This window comes from Thalassophryne amazonica, chromosome 11, assembly GCF_902500255.1.
Source record: "Thalassophryne amazonica chromosome 11, fThaAma1.1, whole genome shotgun sequence".
Taxonomy (NCBI): Eukaryota; Metazoa; Chordata; class Actinopteri; order Batrachoidiformes; family Batrachoididae; genus Thalassophryne; species Thalassophryne amazonica.
In genome coordinates, this window is record NC_047113.1 from 53,077,658 (window position 1) to 53,095,102 (window position 17,445).

Below are 17,445 nucleotides of genomic sequence, written 5' to 3' on the forward strand. Positions count from 1 at the left end.
TTATATTATTATCCTTAATTATTTATTATTTCACAGTACTGCACTCACCCTGTGCTAAACAAACAATGAAAGATCAGAGAAAAGGAGATGGAGCAAAGTGATTCACTTAAAAAAAAAAAAAAATCTTAAAACAATAAACAAAATAAATACTTTAGAAAATGATTTATGGTTTCAAACCACTTGAAACACTAAATGAAATGCATGCTTTAAAATACAAACAAAAAACTTTTTTTTTTCAGAACACAAATTGAAACAGTTGGAACAGAGAAAACTTGATTGATAATACTAACATTGATTCACAGAATGATTTTCATACATTGGCTTTGTATTAAATAATGTCGAAGGCAGATCCTTATTTGGTGCACAAAGCTCTGTCTTGTCACTACAAACATGGGCAGTTGTCCGCCATTAGCGAAGAGGGCAAGAAGGAACTCAAAATGTCCTTGTGTATATTCATAAATTGTAAGTCCCTTCGGCTGCCCCTCGGTTTTCACTCGGGGTTGCCACAGCAGATCTGAGGTGGAGGAGGATCTGCATGTTGTTTTGGGACAAGTTTACGCCGGATGCCCTTCCTGACGCAACTCCATAATTCATGGGGAAATGTGCAGGGGTGGGGTTTGAACCAGGAACCTTCTGCACTGAAATCAAGGGCACATAAAATACAGCAAGGTATTCACAGCATTTGACTATTTCCACATTTTGTTATGTTACAGTCTTTTTCCAAAATGGAATAAATACATTTTTCCCCTCAAAATTCTACTCACAATACCTCATAATGTCAACATGAAAAAAGTCTTTGAAAATTATTATTATTATTATTGCATATTTAGTAAACATAAAAAACTAAGAAATCACATGTACATAAGCATTCACACCCTTTGCTCAATACTTTGTTGATGCAATTTTGGCAGCAAATACAGCCTCAAGTCTTCTTGAATATGATACCATAAGCTTGGTGCACCTATCTTTGGACAGTTTTGCCCATTCCTCTTTGGGGAGCATCAGTGCACAGCCATTTTCAGATCTGTCAAGAGATAGCCATTCAGATTCAGGTCTGGGCTCTGGCTGGGCCACTCAAGGACATTCACAGAGTTGTCCTGAAGCCACTCCTTTGATATCTTGGCTGTGTGCTTAGGGTCATTGTCCTTCTGAAAGATGAACTGTCGCCCCAGTCTGAGGTCAATAGCACTCTGGAGCAGGTTTTCATCCAGGATGTCTTTGTACTTTTGTTTCTCCTGGTCTGAGAGTCCTTCCGGTGCTTTTAGACAAACTCCAGGTGAGCTGCCATGTGCCTTTTACTAAGGAGTGCTTCTGTCTGGCCACTCTACCATACAGGCCTGATTGGTGGATTGCTGCAGAGATGGTTGGTTCTGGAAGGTTTTCCTCTCTCCACAGAGGAATGTTGGAGCTCTGACATAGTGATCATTGGGTTCTTGGTCAACTCCCTGACGAAGGCTCTTCTCCACTGATCACTCAGTTTAGACAGGCAGCCAGCTCTAGGAAGAGTCCTGGTGGATCTAAACTTCTTCCATTTACAGATGATGGAGGTCACTCTGCTCACTGGGACCTTCAAAGCAGCAAAAATGTTTCCGTACTCTTCCCCAGATTTGTGCCTCAAGACAATCCTGTCTCAGACATCTACAGACAATTCCTTTGATTCCATGCTTGGTTTGTGCTCTGACATACACTGTCAGCTGTGGGACCTTATATGTAGATAGGTGTATGTCTTTCCAGTTTGTGTCTAATCAACTGAATTTACCCCAGGTGGACTCCAATTATGCTGTAGAAACATCTCAAGCATGATCAGTGGGAACAGGATGCACCTGAGCTCAGTTCTGAGTTTCATGGCAAAGGCTGTGAATACTTATGTACACATGATTTCTTTATTATTATTATTATTATTATTTTTATTTTTTATAAATTTACAAAATCTCAAAAAAATCACATTGTCATTATGGGGTATTGTGTGTAGAATTTTGAGAAAAAAAAAAACAAAACAATTTCATCCATTTTGGAATAAGGCTGTATCATAACAAAACGTGGAAAAAGTGAAGCACTGCGAATACTTTCCAGATGCACCGTATGTAATGAACTACATATAATTTCAGAATTATAACACAAATTCCAAGTACATTAGACAACACTACTAACTCTGTGTTGTCAAAATTTCACTGTGTTCATGACACATTTTTGCATTGTCTTTTTATGATCTTTTTAAATGTTGTGCCTTCTTCTTTTGTAATTTGAACTTATGACTGCAAGTCATCTTTGGGGAAGTATTAACCTGCGCTGGTTTCATGTCCCATCCAGGGGGAGTTGTAGAATCTTTTCCACTTCATGCTACAGTGTCTGGAGATAATCATCGACCCTATGGGCCTCAGGGTCTGTCAGATTTACTTCTAATGTTGGTGACCTTATTGTACTGTATTGAAGGTACCACCAGGTTCAAGTGTTTCTCCTTAAACCACCAGGTGATTTCCTCACCCACTGCAGTATAAGATTTTTTTTGCCATGTTTTCATGTCATTACTGTTTTCTAATAAGCAAAGACCTTCGAAAGCACAATGTACATGCACACTCATGCTCTCTACTGGTTGTATGGTCTTGTAGCAGGATGACAGCCTTTTCTGATGGAGCAGGTGTTGTAAGCAAGTGAGTCACAATTAACAAGATGGTTTCTTTTGCCCCCTGCTGTCACAGAGCGGCTCCAATCTAAGAAACATAGAAAATATTATTCAACTTAAAAGTTTTTCGCTTCACCCACATAAGCCTATACAAACTCCAGTAACTAATCAACAACTCCATTACACTCAGCAAATACGGCTATCCCTAAAAAACCCATACCTGAGTAATAATCAGGCCTGAATCGTCCACAACACAAGTGGATCCTCCACTGTTTCCTCACATTTTCCTTCATTAAGCAGTGGAACAAAAAAATAAAGAAACCTGGAACATGACAGAAGTTACACACATCATCATTTAAATCATGTAATATGACAAAAGGATATATACACATATATATTTATATCTTTATAACTTTTGCTTTCAAGTGAGACATTTTTCAACCAGACATCTATTTTGAGAAGTTGTGGGGTTTATCTTTTCACTTTGGACAAAAAAGAATTTAATTGGTGCAGTACTGATTTACAATGCAAACAAGGTTACAGGCTAGCTGGCTAGCCACTAGCCTTAGCCTCATAGTCACCCACTAAGGCATTTCAAGTTGACTGCCGATTGCAGGCTTGGTCTTACAGAATGCGTCGCTCAGTGGCAGATGACATTGTTTCATTGATCAGCAGCATCGCTGTATGACTATGAGGCTAAGGTAAGCCACTAAAGGTATAATCGGCAGTTTGTTTCTTTACAATTAGGGAGGTAAAGATGCACATATACTGCTATAGAGATTAGATAGATAGAACTTTATTGATCCCTTGGGAAGACTCCCACAGGGAAATTGTGGTTCCAGCAGCATTGTGTAGCAGCACACAGGGTAAGAAGCACACAGCGTATCAAAAGTGAAAGTAAAAACAAAACAAAAAAAAAACAATTTGCCAACATAAATACACAAATATCAATACTAGACACACTGATACTGGTATACTGGCTAGTACCGTAATTTCTGGACTATAAGCCACTACTTTTTTCACAGGCCTTGAACACTGTGGCTTAAACAATGATGCGGCTAATTTATGGATTTTTACAGGCTTTCTTATAAGTCAAAATACATCAATTGAGGTTGTCCACTGATTGGCTGAAAGCAGCGTCAATTCACACACAGAGTAAATACAAAAATCTTACCTGTTCATGCCCCCTGGCGGGTCACCTCAGCTGGCGCCTAGCAGCTGACTTAGAACCGGTGCGGACCGGTGTGGACCATGGGAATCAGACTCTTTAATTAAAAACTGGAGTTTTAGTGGATTCATTATTGTTATGTGTCGGACGCAGCTCGGAGAACCGACCAGCGTTTGAAGGACCCAGTATGAAATAAGCAGAGCACGGTACAAAGGCTAACTGAATTTAATACATAACAGTGAAAATGTAATAACAGAAAGGTGCGGCCTGGCGTGGTGCGCTCCCAGCAGCGCTAACGGTCCGGAGCCAGAAGCTGTTTCGGACCCAAGGACCCCGCCGACACCCCCCAGGTGGCCGCAACAACCGAGTCTGTGAAAGAAGGAACCATTATGTGAGTCCACACTCTACACACAGAACACTTAAAGGTGTACAAACAGCAAACACTTCCTGGCTTGATTACTGATCAGCTTCCCAACCTGCAGGCATGGAACATCCCGTTCACAAAACTCCACCGCAGTGGAAGCTGATACATGACTAACATACAGCTCAATACAATAAGGTGTGAGGGACACCACATTTACTGACTGTATAACTGTTAGTCACAAAATCCAACGTACCTCAGGAAGTGTGCTGACGAGCGTGAGACCTCACCCCCTCCTCTTTCACAGACCGTGCATCAAACCTGGACATTCTCAGCGTCCGCTGCTGATGAGATGGCTCCCAAGACGACGATCTCACCCGTCTGGTCACAAGGTCGAGTCTCTGGCAAATACACACTGTGCACTCCAGTCTTAAATGCCAACATGCTCCAATCCATCCAGATGCACCTCAGCTGTGAGTCCTGACGAGTCGCAGGTGATCAGGGTGAGGTCCTGACAGCCTCAGCAACACAGCCACTCAGTCCCAAATGCACGCCACCTGGGAGGAAAACAAAAAGACAAACAAACCGGCAGCCAGGCCCCCCCAGCCATATAACAATTATCACCTCCTGAAGAACAATTATCCACATAAAGCCTCCTGATTTTGGAAAATGACATCTGAAAATACTTTAATTCCTTGTCGTGCCTGAAGAAAAGTCCCTTGGGCATGTTGCGCTACAGTTGCTCTGTCAGATCAGTCAGCGGAGCTGTTCCCCCCATTGGGTCTCTCTCTGTGCGCCACAAGTTGAAAAAGTCACAGCACCTCATTAATGTCTCATGTACCACAGACACCAGGTGATCCTGGCTGCATGTGATGAAATTACCTCATGATCCACAAAGAAAAAAAAAAGTTAAAATGACTCAGTTCTTCGTGTGGAGCGGAGATGCCGCATGACAACATGCGCACACTGGATGACATGCTCATCAGAAAATAAACATTTAGTCTGTTGGTCCTGCACTTGGGAAGGAGCAGTCTGTGGCTGAAGAGGCTCCTCTGGTTGCTGATGATGATGTGCAGAGGGTGACTGGCATCATTCATAATGTCCAGCAGTTTGTCCAGTGTTCTCTTCTCTGCCATCGTCACCAGACAGTCCAGCTTCATGCCAACCACAGAGCCAGTCCGCCTGATCAGTTTGTCCAGCCACGATGTGTCAGCAATCCTCTCCATGATACCGCACACTTCTAATGACATTTTTGCCTGTTTAGTGGTGACAAGAGTCACCTTACTGAGTATTTTTAGCTACCTTCATATAATAACATTAATGGACAAACAATCAGTGCTCCAAATGAGAATGGAGGATATGCTGCTGCATGTGACTGCACACACGCTCTGAGAGCTTTAAATTGAAAATCTCTGAAAGGTGTTGTGTTCTTGAGCACTCTTCAGGTAACCAATGAGATGGGGCAAAATATATCACCAAACAACCAAGAATATAAAATAAGCTTGGATTTGTCATATCTGTCTACAGTCACCTATATCTTACACAAATTCATTCACAATAAAGTCCTAAAAAGCTAATCTGTGGTAGCAAACTGGAAAGACTGTGATCTTGCTGAAGGTGAGTGCTTTTATGATCATACACATTATAAGATAGTCATTCACTGTGCATTGTTGACATACAAACAAATGCCACAAGGAACACTTCTTTTGAGGGGTGGGGTGGGGATCTGTATGTACATGTGGCCTAAATCAGTACTGCACAGATTAAACTAACTTTTGACCAGAGTGAAAAGATGAACCCTATAACGTCTAAAAATGCAGCTTAGGATGAAAAATGTTGAAAGTCCCCTTTAATGATGTACCTTTAACATCAAAGAATAAACTCTAAAACTGTGCAATAGTTAATGTCAGAACAAAGTAATATTAGCAGGCATGTAGTTTACAATGCATGGACAACATGGACCCTAACCAATTTCAATACACTTACAATAATATTGAAAAATTAAGTTATGTATTATTATTGTCATTTTAACACCAACTTCAGCTTCTCATTACCCTGAAAAGTATTCAGAATGGCGAACAGGTACATCAGGACCACCCTGCCTGGCCCAACTGCCAAAAAGCTGACAGACCATGTCAGACCCAACAGGACGGTGATGCTGGCAGCTGCCCTCAGGTCATGCAAGATGTTGCTTTGGTTTCCTGAAGGCTTATTGATATTCATACGTTTGATCTGAATCAGAACCACGATGAACACGCAGATGTTGCACAACAGAATCAGAAGTGCAATTGTTACCACCGTCACATAGAAGAAGACGTTGCTTTGTATCCAGCAGCTAGCACACACAACAAGGGAGAAGTCATTCCATTAGTGTTCATAATAAATGCCAAATTATTATTTTTTCTTGGTTTAAACATCTTGATTAACTTATTTACTTGATCATTGATGCTTTGTAAAATCTTTTGCAAGTATATTAAGAGAACATAGTTGCCATTGCACAAATGGAAAACATTAATTATTTGTTTTATATGACCCCTAAGCAGATCCTGGTCGTTTGACATTTTAAGCAAAATGTCAAACCTGCTTTACTCAATCCAGTAAAAATTCATGAAAGGAACTTCAATTTTTCATTTGACAGACCTTCTATGGCCATCAAAGATTTCCTTGAGAAGCATTTAATCAGCTTACGGTGTTTGGGATTTAACTTCCTTATGTCATGGGCACATTTTCAGGAAAAAGTAGGGGAGTCCTTCAAGCTTTTTGTGCAGTTTGGATCATTCAGAGACTCAATTTGGTTCCAATTATTGTGCATTTTGGTCCTACGTTTTGCTCCATTGAATGACTCCACTACCTTTTCATAAAAATACATCCATAGGAAGCTAAATTGACTTTTTTTTTTTTTTTTTTTTGCCTAACTATTTTATACTTAGGCAAACAAGTAATGCCACTTGGGATAGAACAAGTTGAGATGGTATGGAAAATGCAAAAAAGAAAAGAAAAAAAAAAGGTGGAGGGACTGTTCTTTGGGCAAAAGGCTAAAAGGACTGTCCAGACTGTTAGCAGCAACATGTCTGTCATGGTTATGGGGTTGTGTCAGTGCCCTTGGCAAAGGCTATTACAACCCCTGGCAAAAATTATGGAATCACCGGCCTCGGAGGATGTTCATTCAGTTGTTTAATTTTGTAGAAAAAAAAGCAGATCACAGACATGACACAAAACTAAAGTAATTTCAAATGGCAACTTTCTGGCTTTAAGAAACACTATAAGAAATCAGGAAAATAAATTGTGGCAGTCAGTAACGGTTACTTTATTAGACCAAGTAGAGGAAAAAAATATGGAATCATTCAATTCTGAGGAAAAAATTATGGAATCATGAAAAACAAAAGAACGCTCCAACACATCACTAGTATTTTGTTGCACCACCTCTGGCTTTTATAACAGCTTGCAGTCTCTGAGGCATGGACTTAATGAGTGACAAACAGTACTCTTCATCAATCTGGCTCCAGCTTTCTCTGATTGCTGTTGCCAGATCAGCTTTGCGGGTTGGAGCCTTGTCATGGACCATTTTCATCAAGTTCCACCAAAGATTTTCAATTGGATTAAGATCCGGACTGTTTGCAGGCCATGACATTGACCCTATGTGTCTTTTTGCAAGGAATGTTTTCACAGTTTTTGCTCTATGGCAAGATGCATTATCATCTTGAAACCTTGTTTTTTTCTGTTTAGGTGTTAATGATGGCTTTCGTTTAGCTTTTCTGTATGTAAAGCCCATTTCCTTTAGGCGGTTTCTTACAGTTCGGTCACAGACGTTGACTCCAGTTTCCTCCCATTCGTTCCTCATTTGTTTTGTTGTGCATTTTCGATTTTTGAGACATATTGCTTTAAGTTTTCTGTCTTGACGCTTTGATGTCTTCCTTGGTCTACCAGTATGTTTGCCTTTAACAACCTTCCCATGTTGTTTGTATTTGGTCCAGAGTTTAGACACAGCTGACTGTGAACAACCAACATCTTTTGCAACATTGTGTGATGATTTACCCTCTTTTAAGAGTTTGATAATCCTCTCCTTTGTTTCAATTGACATCTCTCTTGTTGGAGCCATGATTCATGTCAGTCCACTTGGTGCAACAGCTCTCCAAGGTGTGATCTCTCCTTTTTAGATGCAGACTAACGAGCAGATCTGATTTGATGCAGGTGTTAGTTCTGGGGATGAAAATTTACAGGGTGATTCTATAATTTATTCCTCAGAATAGAGTGAGTACATATTTTTATGCCTCTGCTTGGTCTAAAAAAGTAACTGTTACTGACTGCTGCAATTTTTTTTTTCCTGATTTCTTATAGTGTTTCTTAAAGCCAGAAAGTTGCCATTTGAAATGACTTTAGTTTTGTGTCATGTCTGTGATCTGCTTTTATTCTACAAAATTAAACAATTGAATGAACATCCTCCGAGGCCAGTGATTCCATAATTATTGCCAGGGGTTGTAAAACTTCTGTGGTCATATCATTTTCAAGGATGGCCATACATTTTTCATCAAAATAATGCAAAACCACATTCTGTACACATAACAAAGGCAATCTGCAGAAGAAGAGTGAATGGATACTGGAATGGTCTGCCTGCAGTCCTGCCTTGTTCTCAACTGAGACTATGTGGAGAATTTCGAAATGAAAACTGCAAGTATTACAACTCCGTACTCTTGCACACCTTAAGACAAATTTGCAGGAAGAATGAGACCAAATAACACCTGAAATGCTTAATCGCATGGTATCATCAATGCCCAAATATTTTAAGAGTTGTGAGAGGGACTGGCAACATTACAAAGTGGTAAATGTTTTTGTATTGCGATGTTTTTTTAATGTGTTGCAGGTCTGAAAAACAGGAATGGATGTAAATTAACAAATGAAATGATATTGATAACATAAAACATGACATATATTTAGTTTACACTGTCTGCAATTAAATGGAAGTCAAACTAAATGTAAGAATCACTGCTTTTTCTCTCTATATTTAATTTTCCTTACTTTCCATACTTTTTCTGATTTGGGGTTGTAATATTACCCATCACGTCAAAGTTGAAGTGCATATGTGCACTGGAGACATTTAAAAAACCTTGCTAGACTCATTCACAAGCTCACATTATGGGGTCTAAGCTCTGCTAAGCACAAGGAATCAGATTTTTACTTTGACTTTATTTGTTTTTGTTGTTGTTTGTTTGTTTGTTGCTCTGGATCCATTGCTGGAATTTACTTACAATACTTCTGTGGACTGTTCTCCTGCTTCATCTTCATACACAAGGATGCCGTAGGCATCTTTGTCTATGGCTAACACCAGACTGACTATGACTATAGGAAGACCTGAAAGGACACAAAACATTGAGGGCTTAGTGATTGTTTTCTTAAATTGTGGCTTTTGGCCACCTAAAATCCCAGCAATCAAACATCAGTGGTTCAGACCAAACAAAATCTTCTGGACCTTTGCTTCTGTTGAACCTCTTACCCCATCCTATTGTGCAGCACTTGAGGATGTAGGAGGGGATGTAAGTGTTGAAGACCTGGACCAGGGCGATGTATATGTGCACGGCCTCCAGACCCATCCAGGTGAAGGAGGCCAGCAGGAAGTAGTGAAGTGCTGCAGCAGTGCTGATGCAGAGCTCATATGTCGAAAAGGATGATAACCAAGGGTTCAAAAGGAAAAGCATGTTCAACCCCAGCAGGGCAGCTGACAGGTTGATGAGTATTTTGGCTGGATAATCCCGACGCAACTTCCTGTAGTGGACAGAGAGCAGAATACAGGCAAAGGAAGACTCAAGAGACAGACAGACAAATCAAATCTTTGCACTTTTGGAGGTGGTGAGATGTCTTGATCAGGATCTACTGCTTCTGACCTGAAGCCCAAAATGAAAAGAGATCCACTTATTCCACGTTATGGCTCCTAAATTCTATATTTACGGACTTGGGAAATATTTTTACTGGTTGCTCATGCAGGCTAACAAGTTTGAGAAGCCGCAATTGTGAGAAATTAAGGAGCACACATGTGCTTATCACAAAAGAAAGCAAGGCAGCATAAATCCCTGTCGGCAAAGAAGCTAAAGCATCAAGTGGAAGAAAAATGTGACCAGCGACAGCATAATGCAATGTACAATCTCACCACTAGATGACATTAAATCTTAAACAATGTAGTTTTTAAACTTGCTTTGGATTAATGCGTTTATTTTATTGCCTTTGAATTTTCTTTTTAATTTGTGTACTTGATTTCATTTCTTGACTTAATTTCTGTTTTGTTGCCAATTTTGTCTGAAAGGTGATGGGGAAAGACAAAATTCTGATTCCTGTTTATTGTTGGAAGTAATAACAAGATAAGCCATTTTGTACACCTGCCACTTTATTAGGTACACCTTACTTGTACCCTTACCCTTACCCTCGCACTCTATGACTGCTGGGATAGGCTCCAGCCCTCCGTGACCCTTACTTGGACTAAGCGGTAGAAGATGAATGAATGAATGAACTGCCTTAATTTTTCATGCAATAGTTTTGACAAGGTGTTGCAAACATTCTTGAGCATTTTTGGTTCATATTGACATAATAGCATCATACGGTTGCCCATTCAACCAGTCTGCCCATTCTTCTCTGACCTCTGACATCAACAAGGCATTTTCATCCACACATCTGCTCCTCACTGGATAGCTTCTCTTTTTCAGACCATTCTCTGTAAACCATAGAGATGGTTGTGTGTGAAAATCCCAGTAGATCAGCAGTTTCTGAAATACTCAGATCAGCCCGTCTGGGACCAACAACCATGCCACATTCAAAGTCACTTGAAATTCTCTTTCTTCCCCATTCTGATGCTTGATTTGAACCTCAGCAAGTCATCTTCACCACATCTAGATGCCTAAATGCACTGAACTGCTGCCATGTGGTTGAGTGATTAGGTATTTGTGTGTACCTAATAAAGTGGCCAGTGAGTGTATGCATATGCATGCTCTAGGTGCCCTTCCACAATGCAGTAGTTCAGCTGTATTCTGTTTCCATTTTTCCTTTGGGAAGTTGTCTGAAATTGTGATGGCAGACAATTGTTCCACATGTTCCCTTGACCCACTGCCTATGGGCTGGTAAAGGAATTCTGGTCTTTATTGGGCCCTTTTTTCCTTAATATTTTAAATTAATTGTTAATCACTGGAATTGTTCCATAGTTTTAAAGCTGCTCTGATAAAACCTCTTCTTAAGAAACCCAGTCTGAATTGTGGGTTGTTGAATAACTATAAGCCTATTTCAAACTTTTTTCAAATGTGCTAGAAACGGTGGTTGCTAATCAATTTCTTGCCTATGTCTTTGAGAATGAGCTTTTGAGCCCCTACAGTCAGCTTTTTGGGCTCATCATTCTATGGAGGCAGCACTTATGAGGGTGGTGAACAATTTATTGATGGCTAATGGTGTGGATGTGGAACTTTTGATACAGTTCAGTATTTTGTTGGGGAGAACTAAGAATTATTTTGGTATTTCTGGAGGGTTGAACTCATGGCTGAGATCATACATTCTGGGCTTACTGCAGCGTGTTTATTAAAATAACACAACATCAGAATTCACATCTATATAATATGGGAACCTCAGGGTTCTGTTCTGGGTCCATTATTTTATATTGCATCTCTTGGTCAAATTATATGGAGCCATGGAATTAAATCTCATTGCTACACTGATATTCTGCACATGTATATGTCTCTGCCGTGAGGTAGGCCTCAAGTTTTAGTGTCACCTGATGGAGCCCTGGTTGAAGACGAAGCTGTTTACTTACCCATGACTTCTGCCCTAAGGATGGTGACAGGGATACTTCCAACAACCAAGACCTGGACTTTTGACTTTGGCATGTTTGATGATTCTTTGTCTGTACTTTGTTTATTTGATCTCTGTTACTGTTAGAATGGCCTAAGCAGTGGGTCACCCCTCTGAGTCTGGTCTGCTTGAGGTCTGTTGTTATGTGGGCCGCTGAAGAGGAGGTACTGCTGGCCCACCACCACCAGAGGGCGTCCTGCTTGGAGTGCGGGCTCCAAGCACGAGAGGGCGCCAGACCCAGAGGAAGTGACAGCTGTCACTCATCGCACCAGCTGTCACTCATCTACACCAGTACATAAGCCGGACTGCAACTCCACCTCCCCGCCGAGAAATCGACTACCATTGGAAAGGTAATTTCTCTGCTGACAGACACTTTGTGTGTAATAACCTGAATTTCTATTGCAGCCGTTTTCCTGGAGTGTTGCCTTATCTGGAGGATTGGCGTTTGGTGTGACAGCGACGGCTTCGCCTCACACCCCAACCCAGATAAGTGGTTGACCAGGAGCTGCACGAGTGTGTGTGATTGGAGGTGGAGGTGCTCCCTCCTAACTGTGTTTGAACTGTGGATTACTGAGTGTGCGGACTCACACTCATACATCTTATCTCTGCTTTCTGCCAGCAGTACCAGGGTCGACAGCCGAAGACAGAGGCCACCTGGGGACTCTGGACTTGGCGGCTCCGGTGTTCTTCAGGCCGTTGGTGGTGGAAGCCGTGTGGGACGCGGCTTCTCTCTCGTCGGGGGTCTTCTATCTTCGAGCCTGCCCACACGTCACCTGGTGTTAATTGACTGTGCAAATTCTGTGAATTTAGTTGTGTATTATCACAACATTAAATTGTTACTTTTTGGCTTACTCATTGTCCGTTCATTTGCGCCCCCTGTTGTGGGTCCGTGCTACGACACCTTCACAACATCTGTTCCTCCAAAAAATAAATAAATAAATAAATAAAATAACCCACCAGATGGACTTTTTCCTTACCATTGTCGCCTATGTGCTTGCTCAGCGGGGTTGGTAAGGTTAGACCTTACCCATGTGAAGTGCTTTGGGGTGACATGTTGTAAATTGGCGCTATATAAATTCATTGAACTGGATTGTAAAACTGGAGGCTTGCTTGGTTGCAGTGAAAAATTGGATGCCTTCTAATTTCCTGCATTTTAACAGAGATAAGACTGAGATGACTGTTGTCAGCCCTGCCAGATTGCAACATCTTTATGATCAGTTAACATTTGTCCCTGAGAGACTGATTTCTCAGAGTGAGAAGGTCAAGAATCTTGGTGTGATCTTTGATCCTACATTGTTGTTTGATCCACACATTAAAGAGGTTGTCAGGATGGCTCCTTTTCATTTGCAAAATATTGCAGTAATTAGACCTGTCTTGTCAGTGATGGATGCAGAAACTTTGATGCATGATGTTGTGTCTTAAAGAATTGATTATTGTAATGTGTTGTTTTCTGGATTTCCACCAAAAAGCATTAGATGTCTGCAGATGGTTCAGAATTCTGCTGCTAGATTCTTGACTTAAACCAGGAGAACTGATCACATTACACCTCTTTTAGCTTCCCTTCACTGGCTTCCTGTTACTTTAAGACTTGATTTTAAGGTCTTGTGTCTGACCTATAAGGCTCTAAATGGTTTGGCACCTATTTTTCTTGCTGAACCTGTTAAACCTTATGTGCCTTCTCCTACTTTGCAATCTAAGGATGCAGGTTTGCTCTTTGTTCCAAGGGTTAAAAAGAAGTCAGGGTTTTTGAGCCTTTGTTTACCATGCTGTCACACTGTGGAACACTTTGCCTGTTGACATTAGGAACTCCAGTTCAGTTGAACCTTTTAAGGTAAATCTTAAAACTCCTTTTTTTTGGTTTATTATTAGTTTTATTGTCATGGTTGGACTTGTGGGATAATGTTGTTCTGGGTTTTATTATTATCATTTGATGTTCTGGTTGGTTTTGTTTTCCCTGTATTTTCTTGTCTTTTGTCTGGAGGTTTGGTGTTGGGTGTGTCTTTAATGTTTGTCTTCTTGTTGCCACGCCCTGTTCCAGTTCTTTCCTCCACAGCTGTTTTTCATTTCCCCAGATCACCTCCTGTATTTAAGCCTCAAGTTTCCCTCTTGTCCTTGCCAGATTGTTGTGCTTTTTGCCTGCATTTCCACCTTTGTCTCTCAGTGTTTGATTTGTAGTTAGTGTCTTGCAGTATCCCTACTTTCTGCCTGTTTTTGACTTTGCCTGCCGTCTCATGTTTTGCACACTGTTACTGGTTTTTGTCTGCTGCCCTGTGTACCGAACCTTGCCTGGCAACCAAGCAAAGCCTTTTGTACTTCCATGTCTCTGTCTGAGTCCTGCAATTGTGTCCAGCCATTTCATGTCAGAATCTGACATTTATGGTCTGAATTGTATTTGCTGTTGTAATTTTTATTTCTACTTAAAATTTTACATGATTTGTTCCTATCTGTTTGATGATGTTAAGCACCTTGTAAATTTTTCTCCATAAACTGTTATATAAATAAATGTATTATTATTATTATTATTTGTCTTGGGGTGTCAAGTTATTTGCAAGATACAAGTTTCCACAGACTCTAATGATATACTTTGTCTGAAAATGAAATCTTTCCATGTTAACTACACACAAAAAACAAAACAAAATCCATCTTTTCTATTTAGTCAACTTGTGTATTTTTCCTTTCTCTACTCAGTTCTTTGAGACCCACACAGAAGTCCTCTCCATACAGTCTGGTTCTGCTGGAGGTATCTTCCTGTGTAAAAGGGAGTGTTTCCTCACAATGGTTATCTTGCGTTTAGTCTTGGGGAAATGTTAGGTTTTGATGACAAGCTGTAACCACACTGATGCACAATTATCTATAGTGAAAGTGCACAAAGCCAGTATATTATCTGCTTGAAGATGCGTCACTTACTCAAATACCACATAGCTGAGCAGTGTAAGACCGAGAAAGATGGAGGATACACCACAGCCAATGTAGGAGATAACTGTCAGAATGTGAGTGTTGGCGGCACTAATGGGAGCTCTGGCCACATCCTGCAACACAACAAGTGTGACAATATCTGTGGGAGTGTGTTTGTTGCTTTAGTGTATAAAACAAACAGAGCAGTGACGCACCAGGAGCACAGCAAAGTGTGTTAGGTGATCACAAAGACAGCTGGTCTGGTGAGAAGAATTATTCCAGGTTTCACAGCCGTTACTGTTCCAGCCACCCTGCCCACCTGACACACAACGCACAAAAACACATTTTATTACAACACATATACACAAACAGAAATAAGGCACAATTCATCCCTCTGTGTACATAATGAGGAACTCACCGTTCTTCTGAAAGTCCCAAAACATGCACCGCACCTTGTCGTCTGGCTGTGAAAATGAGGAAACAATGATGTTGTTGCTTGTTTCAAATGAAATGTCCTTATTCTAACAGTTCCCGTAAGGAAGAGTTTGTCACCTTTTTGGGTTTCTGGTGGCTGAGCGTCACCACCACACGGTCCTTCAGGTTAATCACGTAACTGTTATTAATGCTGGCAGACACTATGTAAGAATTCACAGTCCAGTTGCATTGTGACGTATTGGTTGATTGGCGATCCTGTGTACAAAAACAAATTTTTACTTAAAAAAAAAAAAAAAAATCAAGTCTCCAACATACAATGTACGGTGTATCTGGAAAGTATTCACGGTGCTTCACTTTTTCTACATTTTGTTATATTACAGCCTTATTCCAAAATAGAGTAAATTCATTTTTACCCTCAAAATTCTACTCATAACACCCCATAATGGCAAAATGAAAAAAGCTTTTTGAAATTTTTGAAAATTTATTTAAAAAAGAAACAAAAACAAGAAATCACATGTACATAATTATTCCCACCCTTTTCTTAATACTTTGTTGCTGCACCTTTGACAAAAATTACAGCCTCAGGTCTTCTTGAATATGATGCCACAAGCTTGGTGCACCTGTTATTGGTAGTTTTGCCCATTCCTCTTTGCAGCACCTCTCAAGCTCCATCAAGTTGGATAGGGAGTGTTGGTGCACAGCCATTTTCAGATCTCAAATGTATTTGAGGCCTCTCTGGGCCCTGTCAATCATCTTTATTCTCCCCTTTTTTGTGCTCCTCTCTGTAGGGATGGCAGACTGCAGTCGATCACCTTCTCTGCTGCATGGATGATGCACTGCAATCTGCTTCTGTCCTTAGCAGTGGCAGCAGCGTACCAGATGGTGATGGAAGAGGAGAGGATGGACTCAATGATGGCAGCGTAGAAGGTCACCATCATTGTTTTTGGCAGGTTGAACTTCCTTAGCAGCCGCAGGAAACATCCTCTGTTGTGCTCTCTTGGTGAGAGAGCTGACATTCAAATCCCACTTGAGGTCCTGGGTGATAGTGATCCCCAGGTAGCAGAAGGACTCCACAATGTAGACTAGAGACTCACACAGGGTGATGGGGGCAGCCAAGACAGGATTCTTTCTGAAGTTAACAACCATGTCCACTGTCTTGAGGGCATTCAGATTGTTCTGTCTGCACCAGGACACCAGGTGATTGATCTCCTGTCCGTCGGTAGACTCTGTCATTGGGTCTGAGGGGGTTGTTGTTGTTGTATTATTGTCTTTGTTACATTTTTATGGGGCGTTGGTGGAGGGACTTTTCTTGTCTGATGTCTGGTGCTTGGTGTTGGGCGTTTCCCTCCTGTTCTCTTTCTTGTTTGCCACACCCCCTTTCCAGGTCCTTCTTCACACACCTGTTTTGCATTTCCTCTTAATCACTCCCTCTCTTTAGTCACACGCTTTTCTTTACCTGGTTGTGAGATTGTTGTTCCCTGTGCCACTTTCAAGCAGAGGGTTTTTGCCTTGTTTTGCCTACCTGTGTGTTTGACCTGCCTGCCCGTTTTTTGGACCCTGTCTCTGCCTCATGCTTCGGTCACTGTTGTTCATGTCGGCCTGACTTTTGTGTATCGAACCCAGTCTGAACTTACTCGTACATAAAACTCTATTACTCTGACATCTGAATCCTGCACTTGTATCCAGCCACTTCATGCCAGTAAGTCTGACAGACTCGTCCCCATTAGAGATGAGTCCAATGAGGGTCGTATCATCTTTGAAGAGCTTCACAGACTGGTGACTGGAAGTGCAGTTGGTGTACAGGGACAAGAGTAGAGGAGAAAGAACGCAACCTTGTGGGGAATCCGGTGCTGACGGACTGTGTGTCTGAGACGTGACCTTCCAGCTTCACATGCTGCCTCCTGTTAGACAGGAAGTCAATGATCTACCTACAGGTGCAGTCAGGCATGCCAAGCTGAGAGAGCTTGTCCTGCAGCAGGGCCAGGATGATTGTATTGAAAGCAGAGCTGAAGTCCACAAACAGAATCCTGATGTAGGTTCCTGTTGGCTCTGTAACCAAACTGCAGGGGATGCAGGAGTGAGTCAGAGATGGCCTTGAGGTGTGTGAGGACACACAGTATTCAGCTGGCGAGAGTACATTGT

At 41.2% G+C, this 17,445-nt stretch overlaps 1 protein-coding gene across 1 annotated transcript in view; it reads right to left on the reverse strand.

The window, feature by feature from the left end:
- Window positions 1-1,976: 1,976 nt before the first annotated feature.
- The window catches only part of adgrg4a (adhesion G protein-coupled receptor G4a), a 44,895-nt gene continuing 29,426 nt past the window's right edge, over window positions 1,977-17,445 (reverse strand). The window contains exons 20-28 of the mRNA XM_034182018.1: window positions 15,421-15,558; window positions 15,287-15,332; window positions 15,084-15,187; window positions 14,881-15,002; window positions 9,644-9,912; window positions 9,399-9,501; window positions 6,207-6,487; window positions 2,844-2,945; window positions 1,977-2,711 (exon numbers count right to left, since the gene is read on the reverse strand). Of these exons, the coding sequence (XP_034037909.1) occupies window positions 2,587-2,711; window positions 2,844-2,945; window positions 6,207-6,487; window positions 9,399-9,501; window positions 9,644-9,912; window positions 14,881-15,002; window positions 15,084-15,187; window positions 15,287-15,332; window positions 15,421-15,558 (1,290 nt within the window). The 3' untranslated portion in view covers window positions 1,977-2,586. The remainder of the gene's footprint in view (window positions 2,712-2,843; window positions 2,946-6,206; window positions 6,488-9,398; window positions 9,502-9,643; window positions 9,913-14,880; window positions 15,003-15,083; window positions 15,188-15,286; window positions 15,333-15,420; window positions 15,559-17,445) is intronic.